Source organism: Chlorocebus sabaeus, chromosome 16 (genome assembly GCF_047675955.1).
Source record: "Chlorocebus sabaeus isolate Y175 chromosome 16, mChlSab1.0.hap1, whole genome shotgun sequence".
In the NCBI taxonomy this organism is placed as follows: Eukaryota; Metazoa; Chordata; class Mammalia; order Primates; family Cercopithecidae; genus Chlorocebus; species Chlorocebus sabaeus.
The window spans coordinates 19,453,092-19,474,130 of record NC_132919.1 but is presented as its reverse complement, the minus strand read 5'-3'; the positions used below and the strand labels follow the sequence as shown (position 1 = coordinate 19,474,130).

The 21,039-nt window shown below is 40.7% G+C and overlaps 1 protein-coding gene across 2 annotated transcripts in view; it reads left to right on the top strand.

The window, feature by feature from the left end:
* The window catches only part of AKAP10 (A-kinase anchoring protein 10), an 83,946-nt gene that overhangs the window by 44,230 nt on the left and 18,677 nt on the right, over nucleotides 1-21,039 (top strand). For both annotated transcript variants that reach the window (XM_008010638.3, XM_008010637.3), the window contains 4 exons: nucleotides 786-930; nucleotides 5,172-5,345; nucleotides 10,834-10,943; nucleotides 15,521-15,603. In XM_008010638.3, coding sequence (XP_008008829.3) covers nucleotides 786-930; nucleotides 5,172-5,345; nucleotides 10,834-10,943; nucleotides 15,521-15,603 — 512 coding nt within the window. The remainder of the gene's footprint in view (nucleotides 1-785; nucleotides 931-5,171; nucleotides 5,346-10,833; nucleotides 10,944-15,520; nucleotides 15,604-21,039) is intronic.

Genomic DNA, 21,039 nt, shown 5'->3' with positions numbered 1-21,039 from the left:
ATATGCATCATCATAGTCATGTATTATCAGCCTTTGTATTTCTGTCAGGAGATAGGAGATAGAAGCCATCAGAGTGCTTGGAAGAGAACTTTTTTTTCTTTTCCCCTTGCATTTAATGCTTTTTTTGGTATTCATTTCATAATCAGCTTACCAAAACATTAGCTGCATTATACCCTATCGAGGTAGAAATCTTTGTGTTCCCAATATTAGTTACTCCCTTTCCTTTCCACACTGAGTCATCAGTGAGTCCTGTTCTATCCAAATAGATCATATCCATCCAGCTCACCCTCAGTGCTGTTTTGTTTTGAATTTGTACATATTTACTGCTGATGCCTCGTAGTTATGATGATGTGTTCTTATTTTATTCTGTGCATACAAGTTCTCAGCTTGCTTTTTAGGGGAAATGACCATGTCTTCCTTTCCTATAAATTCATTTCTGTCTCTCAAGTCCTGAACAGAGAATAGGTACCCATAAATAATGTGATTGTTAGTTTCTTTGCCTCAGTTGTAGTCTGATCCTTACAGCTTTTAAACAACAATAGAGTTCACCGTCAAGAACTAAGGATGGTTGGCAGACAGATAGAAAGGTAGCAAGTTGACCCAACTATCTGTGGGGAAGTGGGAATAAAGAAAGGTTGCATCAGTACTGTCATCACATAGCTCTATGGTTCTAAGCCTGCAGACTGAATCAAGTAGCCTTGTATAAGATTCTCTGGAGCAGGTGCCAAAAGTTGCTTATACTTGCTATGGAATTTGATTTTACTTTGGATATCTTTTTACCATAGATACTTCTCCCTCCAAGCCACACATCCTCTTGGATTTGATGATGTCGTGCGATTAGAAATTGAATCCAATATCTGCAGGGAAGGTGGGCCACTCCCCAACTGTTTCACAACTCCATTACGTCAGGCCTGGACAACCATGGAGAAGGTAACCAAGAACTTCAAATGTATTAAACTACAAGAAGTTTTATTGGTAGAACTCATAAAATTTAAGGTGGGAAAACCAAGCAGAATAGCACAGTGGAAATTGAAGCAGTCCAGCACAGTGATTAAGAGCAGAGGCCGTGAGTCTGGCCTGGTATGTACAGTCACATGCCACATAACATTTTAGTCAACAGTGGGCTGCATGTACAATGGTCCTGTATGATTATAATGGATCAGAGCTGGCAGTGCAATAATAACAAAGGTTAGAAAAAACAAATTTTAATGAATAAAAAAGAAAAAAGAAAAACTAAAAAGATAAAGAATAAATAAGAACAAAACCAAAAAAATTAATGGAACTGAAAAATCTCTGTTGCCTCATATTTACTGTACTATAATTTTAATCATTATTTTAGAGTCCTCCTTCTTATTAAAAAAAAAAAAGTTAACTGGAAAACAGCTTCAGACAGGTCCTTCACAAGGTTTCCAGAAGGAGGCATTGTTATCAAAGGAGATGATGGCCCCATGCGTGTTACTGCCCCTGAAGACCTTCCAGTGGGACAAGATGTGGAGGTGAAGGAAAGTGATAATGATGATCCTGACCCTGTGTAGGCTTAGGCTAATGTGGGTGTTTGTCTTAGTTTTTAACAAACAAATTTAAAAAGAAAAAAATATTAAAAATAGAAAAAAGCTTATAAAATAAGGATATAATGAAAATATTTTTGTACAGCTGTATGTTTGTGTTTTAAGCTGTTATGACAACAGAGTCAAAAAGTTAAAAAAAGGTGAAACTTAGAGTTAAAAAGTTACAGTAAGCTAATTTATTATTAAAGAAAAAAATTTTAAATAAATGTAGTGTAGCCTAAGTGTATAGTGTAAGTCTACAGTAGTGTATAGTAATGTGCTAGGCCTTCACATTGACTCACCACTCACTCACTGACTCCCCCAGAGCAACTTCCAGTCCTGCAAGCTCCATTCATGGTAAGTGCCTTATACAGATGTACCTTTTTTTATCTTTTAAACTGTATTTTTACTGTGCCTTTTCTGTGTTTGTGTTTAAATACACAAATTCTTACCACTGTAATAGTAGCCTGCAGTATTTGTTATAGTAACATGTGATAAAGGTTTGTAGCCCAAAAGCAATAGGTTGTACCATATAGCCAAGGGGCATAGTAGGCCATACCATCTAGGTTTGTATAAGTACACTCTGTGGTGTTAGCACAATGGCAAATAGAAATTCGATTGATTGATTGATTGATTGATTGATTGATTGATTGAGACAGAATCTCACTCTGTTGTCCAGGCTGGGGTGCAGTGGCACAATCTTGGCACACTGCAACTTCTGCCTCCCAGGTTCGAGCAATTCTCCTGTCTCATCCTCCCATGTAGCTGGGATTACAGGCAGGCACCACCACGCCTGGCTAATTTTTGTATTTTAGTAGAGACGGGGTTTCACCATGTTGGCCAGCCTGTTCTCGAACTCCTGACCTTAAGTGATCTGCCTGCTTTGGCCTCTGAAAGTGCTAGGATTACAGGCATGAGCCACCATGTCTGGGCAGTAACTGAAATTCTCTAATGCCATTTTCCTAATCTGTAAAATGACGATAATATGCATGTTTACCTCAAAGTTACTTTGAGGATTAAAATAAGGTAATGTATATAAAAATACATATTAACATAGTACCTGATACATGGTAAGCATCAAAAAATGTTAACTACTGTTATTACTATTATTATTACACATTTTTAAATAATTAGAAAGCATTATCAAAAATTAGCTGGGCGTAGTGGCACACACCTGTAGTTCCAGCTACTCAGGAGGCTGAAGCTGAAGGATTGCTTGAGCCTGGGAGTTCAAGGCTACAGTGAGCTGTGTTCATGCCCCTGCACTCCAGCCTTGGTGACAGAGCAAGACCCTGTCTCCAAAAATTGAAGAAGGCATTATGGGGCAGAGTTAGCTTAGTAATGATCCAAATATTTCACCAGTATCTGTCACAGGATTGGAATACTAGTTTTCGGTATTATGATCACTTGGTATTACTAATAGCTTATTAATAATAAAGTATTGACCGGGCGCAGTGACTCATGCCTGTAATCCCAGCACTTTGGGGGGCTGAGGCGGGTGGATCACCTGAGGTCAGGAGTTTGAGACTAGCCTGACCAACATGGAGAAACCCCATTTCTACTAAAAACACAAAATTAGTTGGGCGTGGTGGTGCATGCCTGTAATCTCAGCTACTTAGGAGGCTGAGGTGGGAGAATCGCTTGAACCCAGGAGGTGGAGGTTGCAGTGAGCTGAGATTGCGACATTGCACTCCAGCCTGGGCAACAAGAGCAAAACTCCATCTCAAAAAAATAATGATAATAAATAAATAAAAGTAAAGTTTTGATGTTTGTGAATGGTTTATTCTTCTAATGAACTAGAGGAGATTTTTCCAGAAATTGTAGAGCCCATGAGGTTAATGTTGTTCATATGTGTCATGTGTATCCAGATGAAAAAACTTAATTAAGTGCTGTTATATAATACCGTACACAAAAACTGAATTTTAGGAATACTGAAGAATTACATATAGAAGTCAAATCATTAAATAGCTAGTAGTAAACAGAATAGAGTGTCAGCTGTTACCCAATGATAATAATATTTTCACAATTAAAATTAAACCTTTTCTGATTTTAAAGGAAAAGTTCAGATCTGTGTGATATAAAGAATGTAAGTTTTCAGGGTAATAAAATTAAAATGCAGAGAGAAAATGCAAAAGTAGTTCTTACTAGATATGTGTATGTAAGGAACTTAGACAAATTTTAAGAACACTATCAAGACCCTGGTAGTTAAGTAGGAAAAAAGATATGAATGATTCATTCACCAAAAAGTGCTACGGTGGTAAACAAAAGAAATGTGTTTCTGCCATCCTGGAGCTTAGTCTACAAAAAAGGCACATATTGGCTGGGCACGGTGGCTCACACCTCTAATCCCAGCACTTTGGGAGATTGAGATGGGTGGATCACCTGAGGTCAGGAGTTCAAGAGCAGCTTGGCCAACATGGCGAAACCCCATCTCTACTAAAAATACAAAAATTAACTGGGTGTGGTCTTGGGCACCTGTAATCCCAGCTACTCGGGAGGCTGAGGCAGGAGAATCACTTGATCCTGGGAGGTAGAGGTTCCAGTGAGTCGAGATCACACCACTGCATTCCAGCCTTGGCGACAAGAGCGAAACTCCATCTCAAATATTAAATATTAAATACGAACATAAATATTTACAAATTATACTGAATAAGTTCTCATGTTTGTTATTTGCATGTCCAGTTACAAACTTTTCCTTTATAGAATTAGAAATACAAGTAATAAACATGAGAACTCATTCAGTATAATTAACAATTATTAAATGTAAATAAAAACATCTATGTAAAATTAGGTATTTAACAATTATTTGGGGGAAAAAAACCCATACAACCCAGTGTTAGAAAACCTATGTGGAAACAGATATTTTGATATATTGCTAGTGATTCAAATTGATAATGTTCCTTTGAAGGGTAAGCTGACCATATATATCAAAGTTAAAATTTAACTCAGCAATCACATGCCTGGTGAGTTATCTTAAGGAAATCAGTTTGAAAGTAAAATCAATATATGCACAAAGACTAAATATTTATCATAAACCAGAAAACCGGAGTTTATGTAAATATCAGGTTTATGTAATACTTTCATGACAAATGTTTTGGGGGAGAAAACCCAACAAAATTACATGCATTGTAATTTTTTTTTTTTTTTTTTGAGACATAGTCTCCCGCTGGCATCCAGGCTGGGGTGCCAGTGGTGCAATCTCGGCTCACTGCAACCTCTGCCACCCGGGTTTAAGCAGTTCTCCTGTCTCAGCCTCCCGAGTAGCTGTGATTATAGGTGCTCACCACCATGCCCGGCTAATTTTTATAGTTTTTAGTAGAGATGGGGTTTCATCATGTTGGCCAGGCTGTTCTTAAATTTCTGGCCTCAAGTGATCTGTCTGCCATGGCCTCCCAGAGTGCTGAGATTACAGGTGTGAACCACTGCACCCAGCCTCATGCATTATAATTTTAATTTGTAAACTGTACAAAGGAATAATACTTGTAGTAAAACAAGAAGGAAAAACATTTGTTATAGGTAGTTAACGTTTATAACCAGTAAAATTATAGGTAAAGTTTATTTATTTAAAATAGTTTTAGTTGGATTTGATTTCAACTTTGAAATAATGCTTTTCCTCTCTATCAGGTCTTTTTGCCTGGCTTTTTGTCCAGCAATCTTTATTATAAATATTTGAATGATCTCATCCATTCGGTTCGAGGAGATGAATTTCTGGGCGGGAACATTTCGATGACTGCTCCTGGCTCTGTTGGCCCTCCTGATGAGTCTCACCCAGGGAGTTCTGACAGCTCTGCGTCTCAGGTATTGACTGATTGCATCTGCCATTAGGGAGAAAAGCATACACATCCTTTCCTTCACATCCCAGTAACAGATCCTGTTTGTAAATTTTAAGTTGTAGAAACAAAAGATAAATAAAACCCAGGCGCGGTGGTTTGTGCCTGTAATCCCAGCACTATGGAAGGCTGCAGTGGGCAGATCACATGAGGTCAGGAATTCAAGACCAGCCTGGCCGACATGGTGAAACCCATCTCTACTAAAAATACAAAAATTAGCCGGGCATGGTGGCAGGCACCTGTAATCCCAGCTACTTGGGAGGCTGAGGCAGGAGAATCCCTTGAACCCAGGAGGCAGAGGTTGCAATAAGGCAAAATCGCGCCACTGCACTCCAGTCTGGGTGACAGAGTGAGACTGTCTCAAAAAAAAAAAAAAAATGAGAGAGAGAAATAAAATTAGCTTACTTACTATCTTCTAATTAAAGCATTTTTGGTGACTTACAATATACTGTATTGTAAAGTATCATGCTGTTTCATTTAGGTCATTATTCTGTTTGAATCTGTGGCTATTTCTCTTAATAAATCAAGTAATATGGAATATATTCATAGCCTCTGAAGAGCTCTGTATGTAAATATTCATTTAGGATACTTTTTATAAAATAATTGAGTGAATTCTTAGGTCTCCTTTTTTTTCTTTTTCTTTTTTTTTTTTTTTTTGAGACAGAGTCTCCTCACTGTAGCCTGGAAATTCTGGGCTCAAATAATCCACCCACCACAACCTCCTGAGTAGCTGGGACTAGAGGCATGCACCACCACGCCTGGCTAATTTGCAAATTTTTTTGGCCAGGCGTGGTGGCTCACACCTGTAATCCCAGCACTTTGGGAGACCGAGCTGGGCAGATCAGGAGGTCAGGAGATCAAGACCATCCTGGCCAACATGGTGAAACCCCGTCTCTACTAAAAATACAAAAATTAGCTGGGTATAGTGGCCGCACTCCTGTAATCTCAGCTACTTGGGAGGCTGAGGCAGGAGAATGGCTTGAACCAGGGGGTCAGAGTTTGCAGTGAGCCGAGATCATGCCACTGCACTCCAGCCTGGCAACAGAAGAGACTCCATCTCAAAAAAAAAAAAAATGTATACATGACCATATAAAAACCACTGAATTGTATGATGTGAATGTGAATTAGCACAATAAAGCTGTACAAAAAAAGAATACACGGTATGGTTTTATTTATAAAATGACAAGAACAGGTAATGGTAATCTACACTAACATTTCAGGCATTTGCCAGCACGCCTGGCAGATTTTTCTATTTTTACTAGAGACAGGGTTTCAATGTGTTAGCCAGGCTGGTCACGAACTCCTGACCTCAGGTGATCTGCCCACCTCGGCCTCCCAGAGTGCTGGGATTACAGGCGTGAGCCATTGGGCCTGGCCTAAATTTTCTTTTTTTTTTTTTTGAGACGGAGTCTTGCTCTGTAGCCCGGGCTGGACTGCAGTGGCCGGATCTCAGCTCACTGCAAGCTCCGCCTCCCGGGTTTACGCCATTCTCCTGCCTCAGCCTCCGGAGTAGCTGGGACTACAGGCGCCCGCCACCTCGCCCGGCTAGTTTTTTTTTGTATTTTTTTTTTAGTAGAGACGGGGTTTCACCGTGTTAGCCAGGATGGTCTCGATTTCCTGACCTCGTGATCCGCCCGTCTCGGCCTCCCAAAGTGCTGGGATTACAGGCTTGAGCCACCGCGCCCGGCCCAATTTTCTTTTTTCTTTTTTTTTTTTGGGAGGGATGGAGTCTTGCTCTTGTTGCCCAGGCTGGAGTGCAATGGCTCAGTCTCGGCCCACTGCAATCTCTGCCTCCTGGGTTCAAGTGATTCTCCTGCCTCAGCGTCCCCAGTAACTGGGATTACAGGCGCCCACCACCACACCCAGCTAACTTTTATATTTTTTTTAGAGACAGGGTTTCACCATGTTGGCCAGGCTGGTCTCGAACTCCTGACCTCAGGTGATCCAGCTGTGTTGGCTTCCCAAAGTGCTGGGATTACAGGCGTGAGCTACCATGCCCAGCCAATTTTCTCATTGTATTACTCAGGCTGGTCTCAAACTCCTGGGTTCAAGTGATCCTCCTGCCTTGGCCTCCCAAAGTATGGGGATTACAGGCGTGAGCCACCTTGCTCAGCCCCTTTGCCCATTTTTAAATTAGATTGCCTTTTATATTGAGTTTCAGGAGTCCTTTATATATTATAGATAAATGTTCCTCATCAAATTATATTATTTCCAGGTATTTTCTTCATTCTGTGAGTTCTTTCCTCTACCTTTTAAAAAAGGGTTTTGTTTTGTTTTGTTTTTGTTGTTTGTTTTTTGAGATAAGGTCTCATTCTGTTGCCCAGGCTGGAGTACAGTGGCACAATCACAACTCACTGCCACCTGGGCCGAAGTGATCCTCACACTTCAGCCTCCTGAATAGCTAAGGCCATAGATACGCACTTTCCCAGCCAGCTACTTTTTTCTGTTTGTAGAGACAGAGCTTACTGTGTTGCCCAGGCTGGTCTCAAACTCTAGGCTCAAAGTGATTCTCCAACCTCTGCCTCCCAGAGTGCTGGGATTACAGATGTCAGCCACATGCAACCTGTCTTTTCACTATTACTAGTGTCTTCCTGCCTCAGCCTCCCGAGTAGCTGGGATTGCAGGCACCCACCACCATGCCTGGCTAATTTTTTTGTATTTTTGGTAACGACAGCGTTTCACCATTTCACTCAGCTGGCCTTGAACTCCTGAATTCAGGTGATCCACCTGCCATGGCCTCCCAAAGTGCTGGGATTACAAGTGTGAGCCACTGCACCCAGCCGAAATATTGCCATCTTAGCAATATTGTCTTCTAATTTGTGAACATAGATGTATCTTCATGTATTTATGTGTTCTTTAATTTCCGCAGAATTTTGTAGTTTTCAGAGTAGAAGCCTTTCACCCCCTTGAGTCATTTATTCCTATGTTTAAGTTCTTTTCGATTCCATTATAAATAGAATTGTTTTCTTAATTTCATTTTCAGATTGTTTGATGAGAGAGCATAGAAATAGAAGTGATTTTGGCTGGGCACGGTGGCTCACGCCTGTAATCCCAGCACTTTGGGAGGCTGAGATGGGTGGATCACAAGGTCAGGAGATCCAGACCATCCTGGCTAACACAGTGAAACCCCATCTCTACTAAAAATACAAAAAATTAGCCAGGCGTGGTGGCGGGCACCTGTAGTCCCAGCTACTCAGGAGACTGAGGCAGGAGAATGGCGTGAATCCCGGAGGCGGAGCTTGCAGTGGGTCAAGATTGTGCCACTGCACTCCAGCCTTGGTGACAGAGCGAGACTCTGTCTCAAAAAAAAGAAAGAAATACAAGTGATTTTTACATGTTGATTTTGCAACTTCAACTTTGCTAAATCTGATTGTTAGCTCTAATAGTTTTCTTGTGGATTCTTTAGGATTTTCATTATATAAGATCATGTCATTTATGGATACAGATAGTTTTTTTCTGGCTAGAACTTACAGAACAATGATGAGTAAAAGTGGCAAAAGCCAAAATCTTTGTCTTGTTTCCTATCTAACAGGGAATACTTTCAGTTTCATCATTTAACATGATATTAGGTCTGGGTTTTCAATAAATGCCTTTTTTCAGGTTGAGGAATTTCCCTATCATTCCTAATTTTTTAATGGTTTTTTTTTTTTAAATCATGAAATAGTGTTGAATATTGTCATGTTCTTTCTGTTATCAGTATAAATGATCATATGGGTTTTGGATTGTATTCTGTTGATGTGAAATATTAATTGATTTTCAGTGTTAAACCAACCATGCATGCCTGAGATCAATCTCACTTGGTCATGGTGTGTAATCTTTTCAATATGCTGCTGGATTCTATTTACTGGTATTTTGTTGAAGATTTTGTATCTGAACGCTTAAGATAACATTTATACTCCATCAGAAATCAATTGACCATAAATGTGAGGGTGTATTTGTGGGTTCTTAATTCTCTTCCATTCCAAAGATAAGACATCCATCCATCTGTGTATCTATCTTTATGCCAATACCATACTCTCTTGATTACTACTGCTGTGTAATAAGTTTTGAAATCAGAAAGTAAGAGTGAGATTTTGGTATCTTGAGTAACAGTCGTCATAGAATTAGTTGGGAAGTATTCCCTCTTCTTTATTCTGGTCCCTCTTTCTTTTTTATTTAACTGTGTATCTTGGAGATTGTTCCTTCTCGACACATACTGAGAGCCCCTTTCCCTACCCTCCCACCCCCGCTATAGAGAGTTCTATAAGTGTCTGTTCAATTATTTTATTTACTTAACCTATTACTTAGTCAGGGACATTAAGCTTGTTTATGTCTTTTATTTTAAAGAATGCTGCAATGAATAATCTTGTATATAAGTCATTTTCCATCAATATGAGTCTGTCTGTAACTGAATTTTTAGAAGTGGAATTTCTAGGTCAACCTATGGCTCTGTATTTCACAAAAATACCAATTCTGACTTTTCTTGTGGAGGTGGGGAGTAGGAGGTAGAATGCTGGAGGGTAACATGCTGTACTCAGCTAGCTAGTCATTTTAGAAAGGTTTCCTTAGCTTCTTTTTGTCATATGGCCTCACCAAGAATCAAACACCAAGAATGTTTGTTTACAGGTACATTTACCCTGTAAATAAACATTCCTATTTATCCTGTAAACATGGGGTTTTACTACCCAGGATACATATTTCTGTATGGATGAGAGCTTTTCACACTGAGGAATAATGCTGTGAGTACAGCACATTTGTTGGAACTTAGGTCATTAAGAATGTTTTATAAATTCATATATTACACATTTTATTTTATTTTATTTTTTAGTTTTTAAGACAAAGTCTTCCTCTGTTGCCCAGGCCGGAGAGCAGTGGTGCAATCTCGGCTCACTATGACCTCCACCTCCTGGGCTCAAGTGATTCTCATGTCTCAGCCTCCAGAGTAGCTAGGATTACAGGCATGCACCACCATGCCCGACTAATTTTTGTATTTTTAGTAGAAACGGGGTTTCACCATGTTGACCATGCTGGCCTCGAACTCTTGGCCTGAAGTGATTGGCCCGCCTTAGCCTCCAAAAGTGCTGGGATCCTTGTATTGGGTAAAAGATGAATATTGAGGGCTGCGTGGTAGCTGATACCTGTAATCCCAGCACTTTGTGAGACAGACGGGAGGAGTGCTGGAGCCCAGGAGATTGAGGCTGCAGTGACTTGTGATCGCGCCATCACACTTCAACCTGGGGATTACAGGCTTCAGTCACTGTGCCTGACCTGTACATTTTAATATTGTGCTTTCCTCTTTTAGCTATAGTATGAGGTTACATTTCAGAGTCATTGTTGTTAAGCATCTTAATAGTGATGAGGTTGAGTGAAAGTTACTTCTATTTCAAACACTGAAGAAAATTTTGTACAAATCTGTCACATTCCAAGCCCAGGACTGATTGTTTCATATACTTCTAATTTTACAATTTCTATTGTAGTCCAGTGTGAAAAAAGCCAGTATTAAAATACTGAAAAATTTTGATGAAGCGATAATTGTGGATGCAGCAAGTCTGGATCCGGAATCTTTGTATCAACGGACATATGCCGGGTAAGCTTAGCTCATGTATAGAATTTTTACAAGTGTAAATAACTGCATCTTTTAAAATTTTGAAATTAAATTTTACATTTTTTCTAATCTATTATTATATGCCCAGAACTTTCATTTAGAGTGTGCAGTATAATGTGGTGGTTAAGTGTAAAGGCTCTGGAGTGACTTCCTGGGTTTTAATCTTGGCAAGCTGCTAACCTCTTGGTATCTCGGTTTTTTTCATCTGTAAAATAAGAATAATAAAGTGAAAAGATGCCAACATCATTTACTCTGGGCTGCATAACTCATACTTGGAAAAATTATTTCTTTGAATTTAAGAATTAACTTGGTTATTCATTTTAGCTTGTGATAAAAAGACAGTGATTTATAGGATATGCCACTTACTAAAATTTACCACAGATCCAATCAGAAAATCACTTTCTCTTCCCTAAAGGTGGCTTGATTAACATGTAAAGGTGTGTAAAGGCTTGATTACCCTACCCTGACCCGTTCCCCAGTTCCCAGCAGTACCATGAAAAAGAGATTTCAAGATACTTAATTGCTTTCAGTAGAAAGTAACAGTGGTAGGCCAGGCACAGTGAGTCATGCCTGTAATACCAGCACTTTGGGAGGCTGAGGCAGGCAGATCACGAGGTCAGGAGATCGAGACCATCCTGGCTAACATGGTGAAACCCCGTCTCTACTAAAAAGACAAAAAGCCGGGCGTGGTGGCAGGCGCCTGTGGTCCCAGCTACTTGGGAGGCTGAGGCAAGAGAATGGCATGAACCCGGGGGGCGGAGCTTGCAGTGAGCAGAGATTGCGCCACTGCACTGCAGCCTGGGCGACAGAGCGAGACTCCGTCTCAACAACAACAAAAAAAGTAACAATGGTATTGGGAGACTGAGGAGCCTGGAAAGTACTTGAAGGAAGTAAAAGATTTGTTTGACCACACTGTATTTGGAAAGCCAGCTTCTTCAGCTGTGTCGCTTTGTATAGTGATCTTTAGTTCTTCTTTTAGAAAATAATGGACAAGGCCGGGCACAGTGGCTCACGCCTGTAATCCCACTACTTTGGGAGGCCGAGGCGGGTGGATTACCTGAGCTCTGGAGTTAGAGACCAGCCTGGGAAACATGGTGAAACCCCATCTCTGCTAAAATACAAAAAGCTGGGCGTGGTGGTGTGTGCCTGTAGTCCCAGCTACTCAGGAGGCTGAGGCAGGAGAATTGCTAGAACCCAGGAGGCGGAGGTTGCAGTGAGCTGAGATCACGCCACTGCACTCCAGCCTGGACGACAGAGCAAGACTGTCTCAAAAATAATAATAATAAAATAAAAAATAATGGACAGTAAACCTAAATGAGTTCATTCCCAAAGATGATGTTATTCTTAAGGAATGTTTCATTTAAGACCTTACATAAAGGCTATCCATTGTGTGATGTTTCACTTCTGTAATTGTGTATGTGTGTAATGTAAATATATATGTTTTTGTTTTGTTTTTTTGAGACAGAGTCTCGCTCTGTCACCCAGGCTGGAATGCAGTGGTGCAGTCTCACTCTCTGTAACCTCTGTCACCCCAGGTTCAAGCGTTTCTCCTGCCTCAGCCTCCCAAGTAGCTGGGACTACATGTGTGTGCCACCACGCCCGGCTAATTTCTTGTATTTTTAGTAGAGACAGCGTTTCACCGTTTTAGCCAGGATGGTATCGATCTCCTGACCTCGTGATCCACCTGCCTTGGCCTCCCAAAGTGCTGCTATTATAGGCGTGAGCCATCATGCCCAGCATGTATTTTTTAAATGTATAAAATGAAGCAGAAAAGAGAAGTGATCATTTTTCTTTATCTTTAAAGATTACCTTCGCCAGGCACAGTGGCTCGCACTTGTAATCCCAGCACTTTGGGAGGCTGAGGCAGGAAGATCACTTGAGGTCAGGAGTTCGAAACCAGCCTGGCCAACATGGTGAAACCCTGTCTTTACTAAAAATAAATAAATAAAGATGGTTTTTAATATTTGTTTTAGTTTTGTGATTTTAGCATCTTCCTGAAATTTTTCTCAAGGCAAGTAAATTGTATCAGTTGGTACATCAAAACCCATATATGAAATAACTTATTAGGAAGGTATCTCTAAAATAAGATCTACTTTGCCTGAAATAAACTGATATATTGATGTTCACAGAATTTTTCTTTTAACCAACTTGACAAATGCATTATTCTTGACCTCGAGTGATCCACCTTCCTCAGCCTCCCAAAGTGCTGGGATTACAGGCATGAGCCACCGCACCTGGCATTATTCTTATAAAAAATTAAATTTATAGTTAAGTTTAATGTCCCCTTTGTTCATGTACCATTGCTTATTTTCTTCCGTTCCTACTCACAGTAATCATTCTTTTTTTTTTTTTTTTTTTTTTTTTTTTGAGACGGAGTCTTGCTCTGTCGCCCAGGCTGGAGTGCAGTGGCCAGATCTCGGCTCACTGCAAGCTCCGCCTCCCGGGTTCACGCCATTCTCCTGCCTCAGCCTCCCGAGTAGCTGGGACTACAGGCGCCCGCCACCTCACCCGGCTAGTTTTTTGTATTTTTTAGTAGAGACGGGGTTTCACCGTGTTAGCCAGGATGGTCTTGATCTCCTGACCTCGTGATCCACCCGTCTCGGCCTCCCAAAGTGCTGGGATTACAGGCTTGAGCCACCGCGCCCGGCCAGTAATCATTCTTATAGTGTGCATTTTTGTTTGCTTGTTTTTATATAATTGATATTACGCTCCATTCTGTATGTTGTACTTTCATTCACAGTGAGTTTTGGACATTCCTATGTTCGTCTATACAGACTTACCTCATTTTAACTATACTGTAGTATTCCGTATATAATATTTATTATAACTCATAACTGTAGCAGAGTATCTCATAGTGTATGTGTTACTGTTTTGCCATTTTGGTATCAATGAGTATTTAAGTCATTTGCAGTTTTTCCCTCTTATACCCAGTATTACAAAGGATCTCCTTTTATATGCTTCTTTGTACCAGGCAGCAGATTAAAAAAAATTTTTTTTTAAAATTTTTGAAAAAAAATGAAATGAAGTCTCACTATGTTGCCCAGGCTGGTCTCAAACTCCTAGGCTCAAGCAGTCCTTCCATCTTGGCCTTCCAAAGCACTGGGGTTACAGGCATGAACCACCACGCCTGGCCCAGATTTTAAAATTTGATAGCTCTTACAATTTACTTTTTAAAGTATCTACATCATTTTATGTTCTCACCAGTCATTAATGAGAATACTTCAGACTTTTGGCTGGACACAGTGGCTCACGCCTGTAATCCCAGCACTTTGGGAGGCCGAGGCGGGTGGATCAAGGGATCAAGACCACCCTGGCCAACATGGTGAAACCCTGTCTCTACTAAAAATACAAAAATTAGCTGAGCGTGGTGGCACACGCCTGTAGTCCTAGCTACTCGGGAGACTGAGGCAGGAGAATCACTTGAACCCGGGAGGCAGAGGTTGCAGTGAACTGAGATCGCACCACTGCACTCCAGCCTAGCAACAGAGTGAGATTCCGTCTCAGAAAAAAAATAATAAAAAAACTTCAGACTTAATTTTTTTTCCAGTCTTAGGTTGAGATTGGGTTTCTTTTGGTATATCTCTTGATTGTTCAGGTTTTTTCCTTTATGCATTGACTATTCATCTCCTTTTCACATTATTTCTGTTGCGTGATTTTATTAGTGACTTGTTAAAATTCTGTATGTTTCTTCGGCATGATACTTCATTATTCAAAAAAAAAAAAAAATTCTGTACATGTTTCTCAATACTAATCATTGGTTGGTAATATCTTAAAAATAAGAACCTTACTGTATTTTTTGCTTTTTTTTTTTTTTTTTTTTTTTGGAGACAGAGTCTTACTCTGTTGCCCAGGCTGGAGTGCAATGGCATGATCTCGGCTCTCAGCTCACTGCAACTGCAACCTCTACCTCCCTGGTTCAAGCGATTCTCCTGCCTTAGCCTCCTGAGTAGCTGGGATTACAGGCACCCACCACCACACCCGGCTAATTTTTATATTTTTAGTAGAGACAGCATTTCACCATGTTGGCTAGGCTGGTCTCAAACTGCTGGCCTCAAGTGATCCGCCTGCCTTGGCCTCCCAAAGTACTGGGATTATAGGCACGAGCCACCACGCCCGGCTGCTTTTTGCTTTTTACCTTTGTTTTATAGTACTATAGTTTTAGTATAAACAAACATATATACACACAACTATGGCTTTATAATATATTTCAGTCATTGTTAGAGCAAGGCCTACCTTTTGGCTGCTTCTTTGACAAAATTGTCTTGGCTATTCTTGTGCCTTTTTTCTTCTTTGTGAGATTTAGAATTGTGAATTACATGTTGACTCAGCATGTTTTATAAACCGTTTGAGGATTTCTAATGGAATTGCACTCAAAGGTTATCTTGCTTTCTGTGCAGCAACGTTTTATTTCAAATAAACCCTACTTTAAGTTACATAGGATAGCTGTAAATTGTGTTTCTGGCTTTCTAGATTTAGATGAAACAGTTAAAATTGATTTTTTTCTCCTAAATTTAAAACTGATTGTTAGCGGTTATAGTCTTCTGTTCATCCTTGTTTAGGAAGATGACATTTGGAAGAGTCAGTGACTTGGGGCAATTCATCCGAGAATCTGAGCCTGAACCTGATGTAAAGAAATCAAAAGGTTTGTGATGTTTTTATACTTCATATTAAGCCTTTACTCACATTGACTGTAAGTCATTTGACTGTAAGTCAAAGACTACTGAAGGTTTAAACTGTTTATTTTGTAAAATAACCACTATCTTTCACCTTGTGTTTATAGTCACAAGTAAGTACAAGGGCTTCATGTAGTCACATCTTTATGCAGTTTCCTCTGAATCAAAAGTTAGTAAACTTGCTTTGCCACTCCAGAAGGCACATGAATATGAAAAAGTATTGTCTGTTTTTTTATTTTATGGCAAAATACCCAACCTAAGTTGGACTTAATGTTTGAGACCCTTTATTTTATTAAATTGTTATATTTTTTCTTTTCTTTTTTTCCTTTTTTTTTTTTTAATTTTTTGAAACAGTTCTTGCTCTGTCACCCAGATTGGAGTGCAGTGGTCTGATCTCACCTCACTGCAACCTCTGCTTCCTAGGTTCTAGCGATTTTCCTGCCTCAGCCTCCTGAGTAGCTGGGACTACAGGTGCACATCACCACACCTGGCTGATTTTTGTATTTTTAGCAGTGATGGGGTTTTACTACGTTGGCTAGGTTGGTCTCGTACTCCTGACCTCAAGCAATCCACCCGCCTTGGCGTCCCAAAGTGCTGGAATTACAGGTGTGAGCCACTGTGCCTGGCCTTATTAAATTATTTTTATGAAATTTCCTCAAGATTGATGAAAGTAATGAAATATACATAGAAAATAGACTGGATTAAGAAAATGTGGTACATATACACCATGGAATACTATGCAGCCATAAAGAAGGATGAGTTCATGTCCTTTGTAAGGACATGGATGAAGCTGGAAACCATCATTCTGAGCAAACTATCGCAAGGACAGAAAACCGAACACTGCATATTCTCACTCATAGGTGGGAACTGAACAATGAGAACACTTGGACACAAGGTGGGGAACATCACACACCGAGGACTGTCGTGGGGTTGGGGGAGAGGGGAGGGATAGCATTAGGAGATATATCTAATGTAAATGATGAGTTAATGGGTGCAGCACACCAACCAACATGGCACATGTATACATATGTAACAAAGCTGCACGTTGTGCACATGTACCCTGGCACTTAAAGTATAATAAATAAATAAGTAAGAAATATATGTGGAAAATATTAATAGGCCAAAATTCAAATTGTTCGTTTCATCACAAGAGTAGCTTAGTCAAATCCAAGGGTTAGACACAGAGATCTTTTCTGTCAAGTACATTCTTTGTGACTGATCTCAGTTTCTTCCAGGTTTACACAGGAAGATTTCAGAAACAAATGTGCATCCATGACAGATGATATCTAGAAGTTTTCAGTTTGGTTGAATTGACAGTATTGTCTTTAATTTTTGTAAGAAGAAAATACTCAATTTTGATAAGTACGTTTAAGATTAAGAGCTGTTGGCCGGACGCTGTGGCTCACGCCTGTAATCCCAGCACTTTGAGAAGCAAAGGCAAGTGGATCACGAGGTCAAGAGATCGAGACCATCCTGGCCAACACGGTGAAACCCCGTCTGTACTGAAAACACAGAAATTAGCCAGACTTGGTGGCATGTGCCTGTGCACCCGCCTCCGGGTTTAAGCAATTCTGTTAGGCTCCCGAGTAGCTGGGATTACAGGCGCCATGGCTAATGTTTGCATTTTTAGTAGAGACAGGGTTTCACTACATTGACCAGGCTGGTCTGGTCTCAAACTCCTGACCTCAGGTGATCCACCTGCCTGGACCTCCCAAAGTGCTGGGATTACAGGCGTGATCCACCATATCTGGCCATTTATCTTATTTTCTTTTTTTTTTTTCCTGAGATAGTCTTGCTCTGTTGCCCAGCGCTGGAGTGCAGTGGCATGATCTCAGCTCACTGCAACCTCTGCCTCCTGGGTTCAAGCAATTCTCCTACCTCAGCCTTCCAAGTAGCTTGGATTACAGGTGCGTGCCACCACACCTGGCTAATTTTTGTATTTTTAGTGGAGACGGGGATTCATTATGTTGGCCAGGCTGGTCTCGAACTCCTAACCTCGTTATCTGTGCCCACCTCAGCCTCCCAAAGTGCTGAGATTATAGGTGTGAGCCACTGCGCCCAGCCATCTTATTTTCTTTCTTTCTTCTTTTTTTTTCTTTTTTTGGCGTGGGGGACAGAGTCTAGCTCTGTTGCCAGGCTGGAGTGTAGAGGCATGATCTCGGCTCAGTGCAACCTCCACCTCCTGGGTTCAAGTGATTCTCCTGTAATCTCAGCCTCCCAAGTAGCTGGGATTATAGGTATGCACCACCAGGCCCAGCTAATTTTTGTATTTTTAGCAGAGATGGGGTTTCATCATGTTGACCAGGATGATCTCCATCTCCTGACCTTGTGATCCACCCACCCTGGCCTCCCAAAGTGCTGGGATTATAGGTGTGAGTCACCACACCTGGCCCATTTTATTTTCTTAATGCAACTATTGTTTAGGTAATTAATTGCATCTCTTCATTTTGATGAATGATCTAGTTTTGGTCAGATATACATTTGATAGAGTAAGCAAAAAATGCAACAATTATTGAAGTAATTTAGACCAAAAAAGGGCCTGTTACCTAGTTGACTTTATCCAAATAATTACTTTTATTTCCTGTTTTGTCAGAGAAGTCTTAGGTACACTGTTGGGAAGAATCTTAAGACTGAAGGAAAATCTACACAGTTCATTCAGTAAATAATGTTTTGCTTTTCCTGAGTTAAGGAAAGGGAAAAAAATTGTGTGTATGTTTTAAGTAAATGATTTTGAGTGCCTCTTTGTGTACTTATATTCACACAGCAGGTTAGAAGATTCAGATCTTGCTTTCAAAAATTTGACAGTCTAGTAGTTATGTGCCTTTCTTTTTCTTCTTTTTTTTTTTTTGGAGACAGAGTCTTGCTCTGTTGCCCAGGCTGGAGTGCAGTGGCACGATCACGACTCACTGCAACCTCTGCTCCCCGGGTTCTAGCAATTATTCTGCCTCAGCCTCCCAGGTAGCTGGGATTACAGGCACCCGCCACCACGCCTGGCTCATTTTTTGTATTTTTAATAGAGATGGGGTTTTGCCATGTTGACCCTGCTGGCCTCAGACTCCTGGCCTCAAGTGATCTGCCCGCCTTGGCCTCCCAAAGTGCTGGGCTTACAGGCATGAGCTTGTATTGGATAAAAGAAGAATATTGGGGGCTGCATGATGTTTCATACCTGTAATCCCAGCACTTTGTGAGACTAAGACGGGAGAAGTGTTGGAGCCCAGGAAGGTGAGGTTGCAGTGAATTGTGATCGTGCCATCACACTTTCACCTAAGTAATGGAGCAAGACCCTGTCTCTAAAAAACAAAACAAAATTTTTTTAAGGATAACTGGGAAGAGGTCAGCGGTGGTTTCAGAACAGAGGAAGTGCCAGATGACCTTTGTGAGGCATTGGCCAGGAAGAACTCTACAGTATCTTTAGGCAGCTTCTGTCTATAAGGATAATGGGGTCTCCTCCCTGGTATTAATAGAAAATCTCTGAGCTGTTTTTTTTTTCCCCCCTGAGACGGGGTCTTGCTCTGTTGCCCAGGCTGGAGTGCTGTGGTGCAATCTTGGCTCACTGCAAGCTCCGCCTCCTGGGTTCACGCCATGCTCCTGCCTCAGCCTCCCGAATAGCTGGCACTACAGGCGTCGGCCACCACGCCCGGCTAATTTTTTGTTACTTTTAGTAAAGACGGGGTTTCACCATGTCAGCCAGGATGGTCTCAATCTCCTGACCTCGTGATCTGCCCACCTCGGCCTCCCAAAGTGCTGGAATTACAGGTGTGAGCCACCGTGCCCGGCCTGTTTTTTGTTTTTTTTTTTTTTTAATCTGGTCTCATACCTCTGATAGCTCATGAAGAAGTGTTCCTGCTTCATACATATATATGTTAGGTATAGCATAGGTGTTTGGTGTTCTGTTTGTTTCTGTTTGTTTTATATGAATTAAGGTGTATTATGAGCAGTTGAAGATATACAGGAAATTTTTTCCCAAACCACTATATCTGCTCGTTCTATTCATTCAGTCTCTTTATGTTATTCCTTCATTCATTCATTCTATAGAACAATGGAGTGCCTACTATATGCATCTACTGTTCTGGGTCCTGGGGAAGAAAGCAAAGTTCCTGCTTTCATGGAACTTACATTATATTGGTAGAGACAGTAACAGATAAACAAATGCAGCCTGTGTACGTGTGTTACATGAAAAACAGGGTAGGGGGCTGGGAGAGAGTAGTAGGGAGTGCTATTTTCAAGGTGGTTGTCGGGAAAGGCCTCACTGAGAAGGTGGCATTTTTAGTAGACCTGAGCGCATTGGGGGCGTAAGCCCAGGCAGCAAGTGGAGGAAGAGTGTTCATGATGGAAGGAACAAGGATAGAGGCCCGAAGCTAGAGAGCTCAGCATGATCAAGGAACAGCAAGCCCCGTGTGGCTGGAATGGAGTGAGCAAAGGAATGAGCAGTAGAAGGTGAATGAGTTGGGAGGTCACCAGAGACCATGGCAAGGACTCGAAAATGTCAGGGACACATTGGAAGTTGGAGCAGGGAAATGATGGGATTTATGTTTTTAAGGGATTGCTGTATCAGCTATTTGGAAAATTAAGTGTAGGGCTTCAAGAATAGAAGCAGAGAAACAACATTCTTGCCATAATCGTAGTCTAAGTAAGGGATGATGGTGGTGTGGATTAGGCTGGTAGCGGAAGACCAGTCCAGTTCGGGTTGTATTTGAAGGTAGAGGCAAAAAGATTATATTTCTACCAGCAAGCCCATCTATGAAGTTATTTGTATTATTAATTTGATTGAGATATGCCCACATAAACTAATGAATAGGAATGTCTGCAGTTGGGTTAAACACCCCCATATATCCTTCTTTTAATTCTTTTAATTGTCCAGACGTCTCTTTAAGTCAAAGTATTTTTTGGTGGTGTAGGAGCCTAGGGATTGAATTATTCACTCAGAAGGCATTTGAGTGATTACTGTGTGCCAGGCACTATGCTGAATGCCAAGGATGTAAATAAGAGGGCATAGTCTCAGTCTGTTTTACTCCAGCTTGGTTCCTTTTTAATGACCCTGACTTGTTAAGCATATCAGTTAACCTACAGAATGTTTAATCTTCTGAAATTTCCTGGTTGTTATTTAGCTTATTTCTCTCTCCTAGACATTTCTTGTAAACTGGAAGTTACACCTATAGTCTTGATGATTCGTGTTACACATTTTAGATTAGAACACATGGGTGTGTTGTATATGGTGTTTTTGAAAGGCTTTCTATATATTGGTCTGTACATTAAAATATTGCCTGAATGGATACACGTAAAATTTAACAGTGATTACATTAGAGATGAGAAGGAAGAGGTGCCTTTAACTTTTCGATATACCCTTTTCCTCTGCTTTTTGAATTTTCTTGCCTTATGCATACTTTATTGCTTGATCATCCACC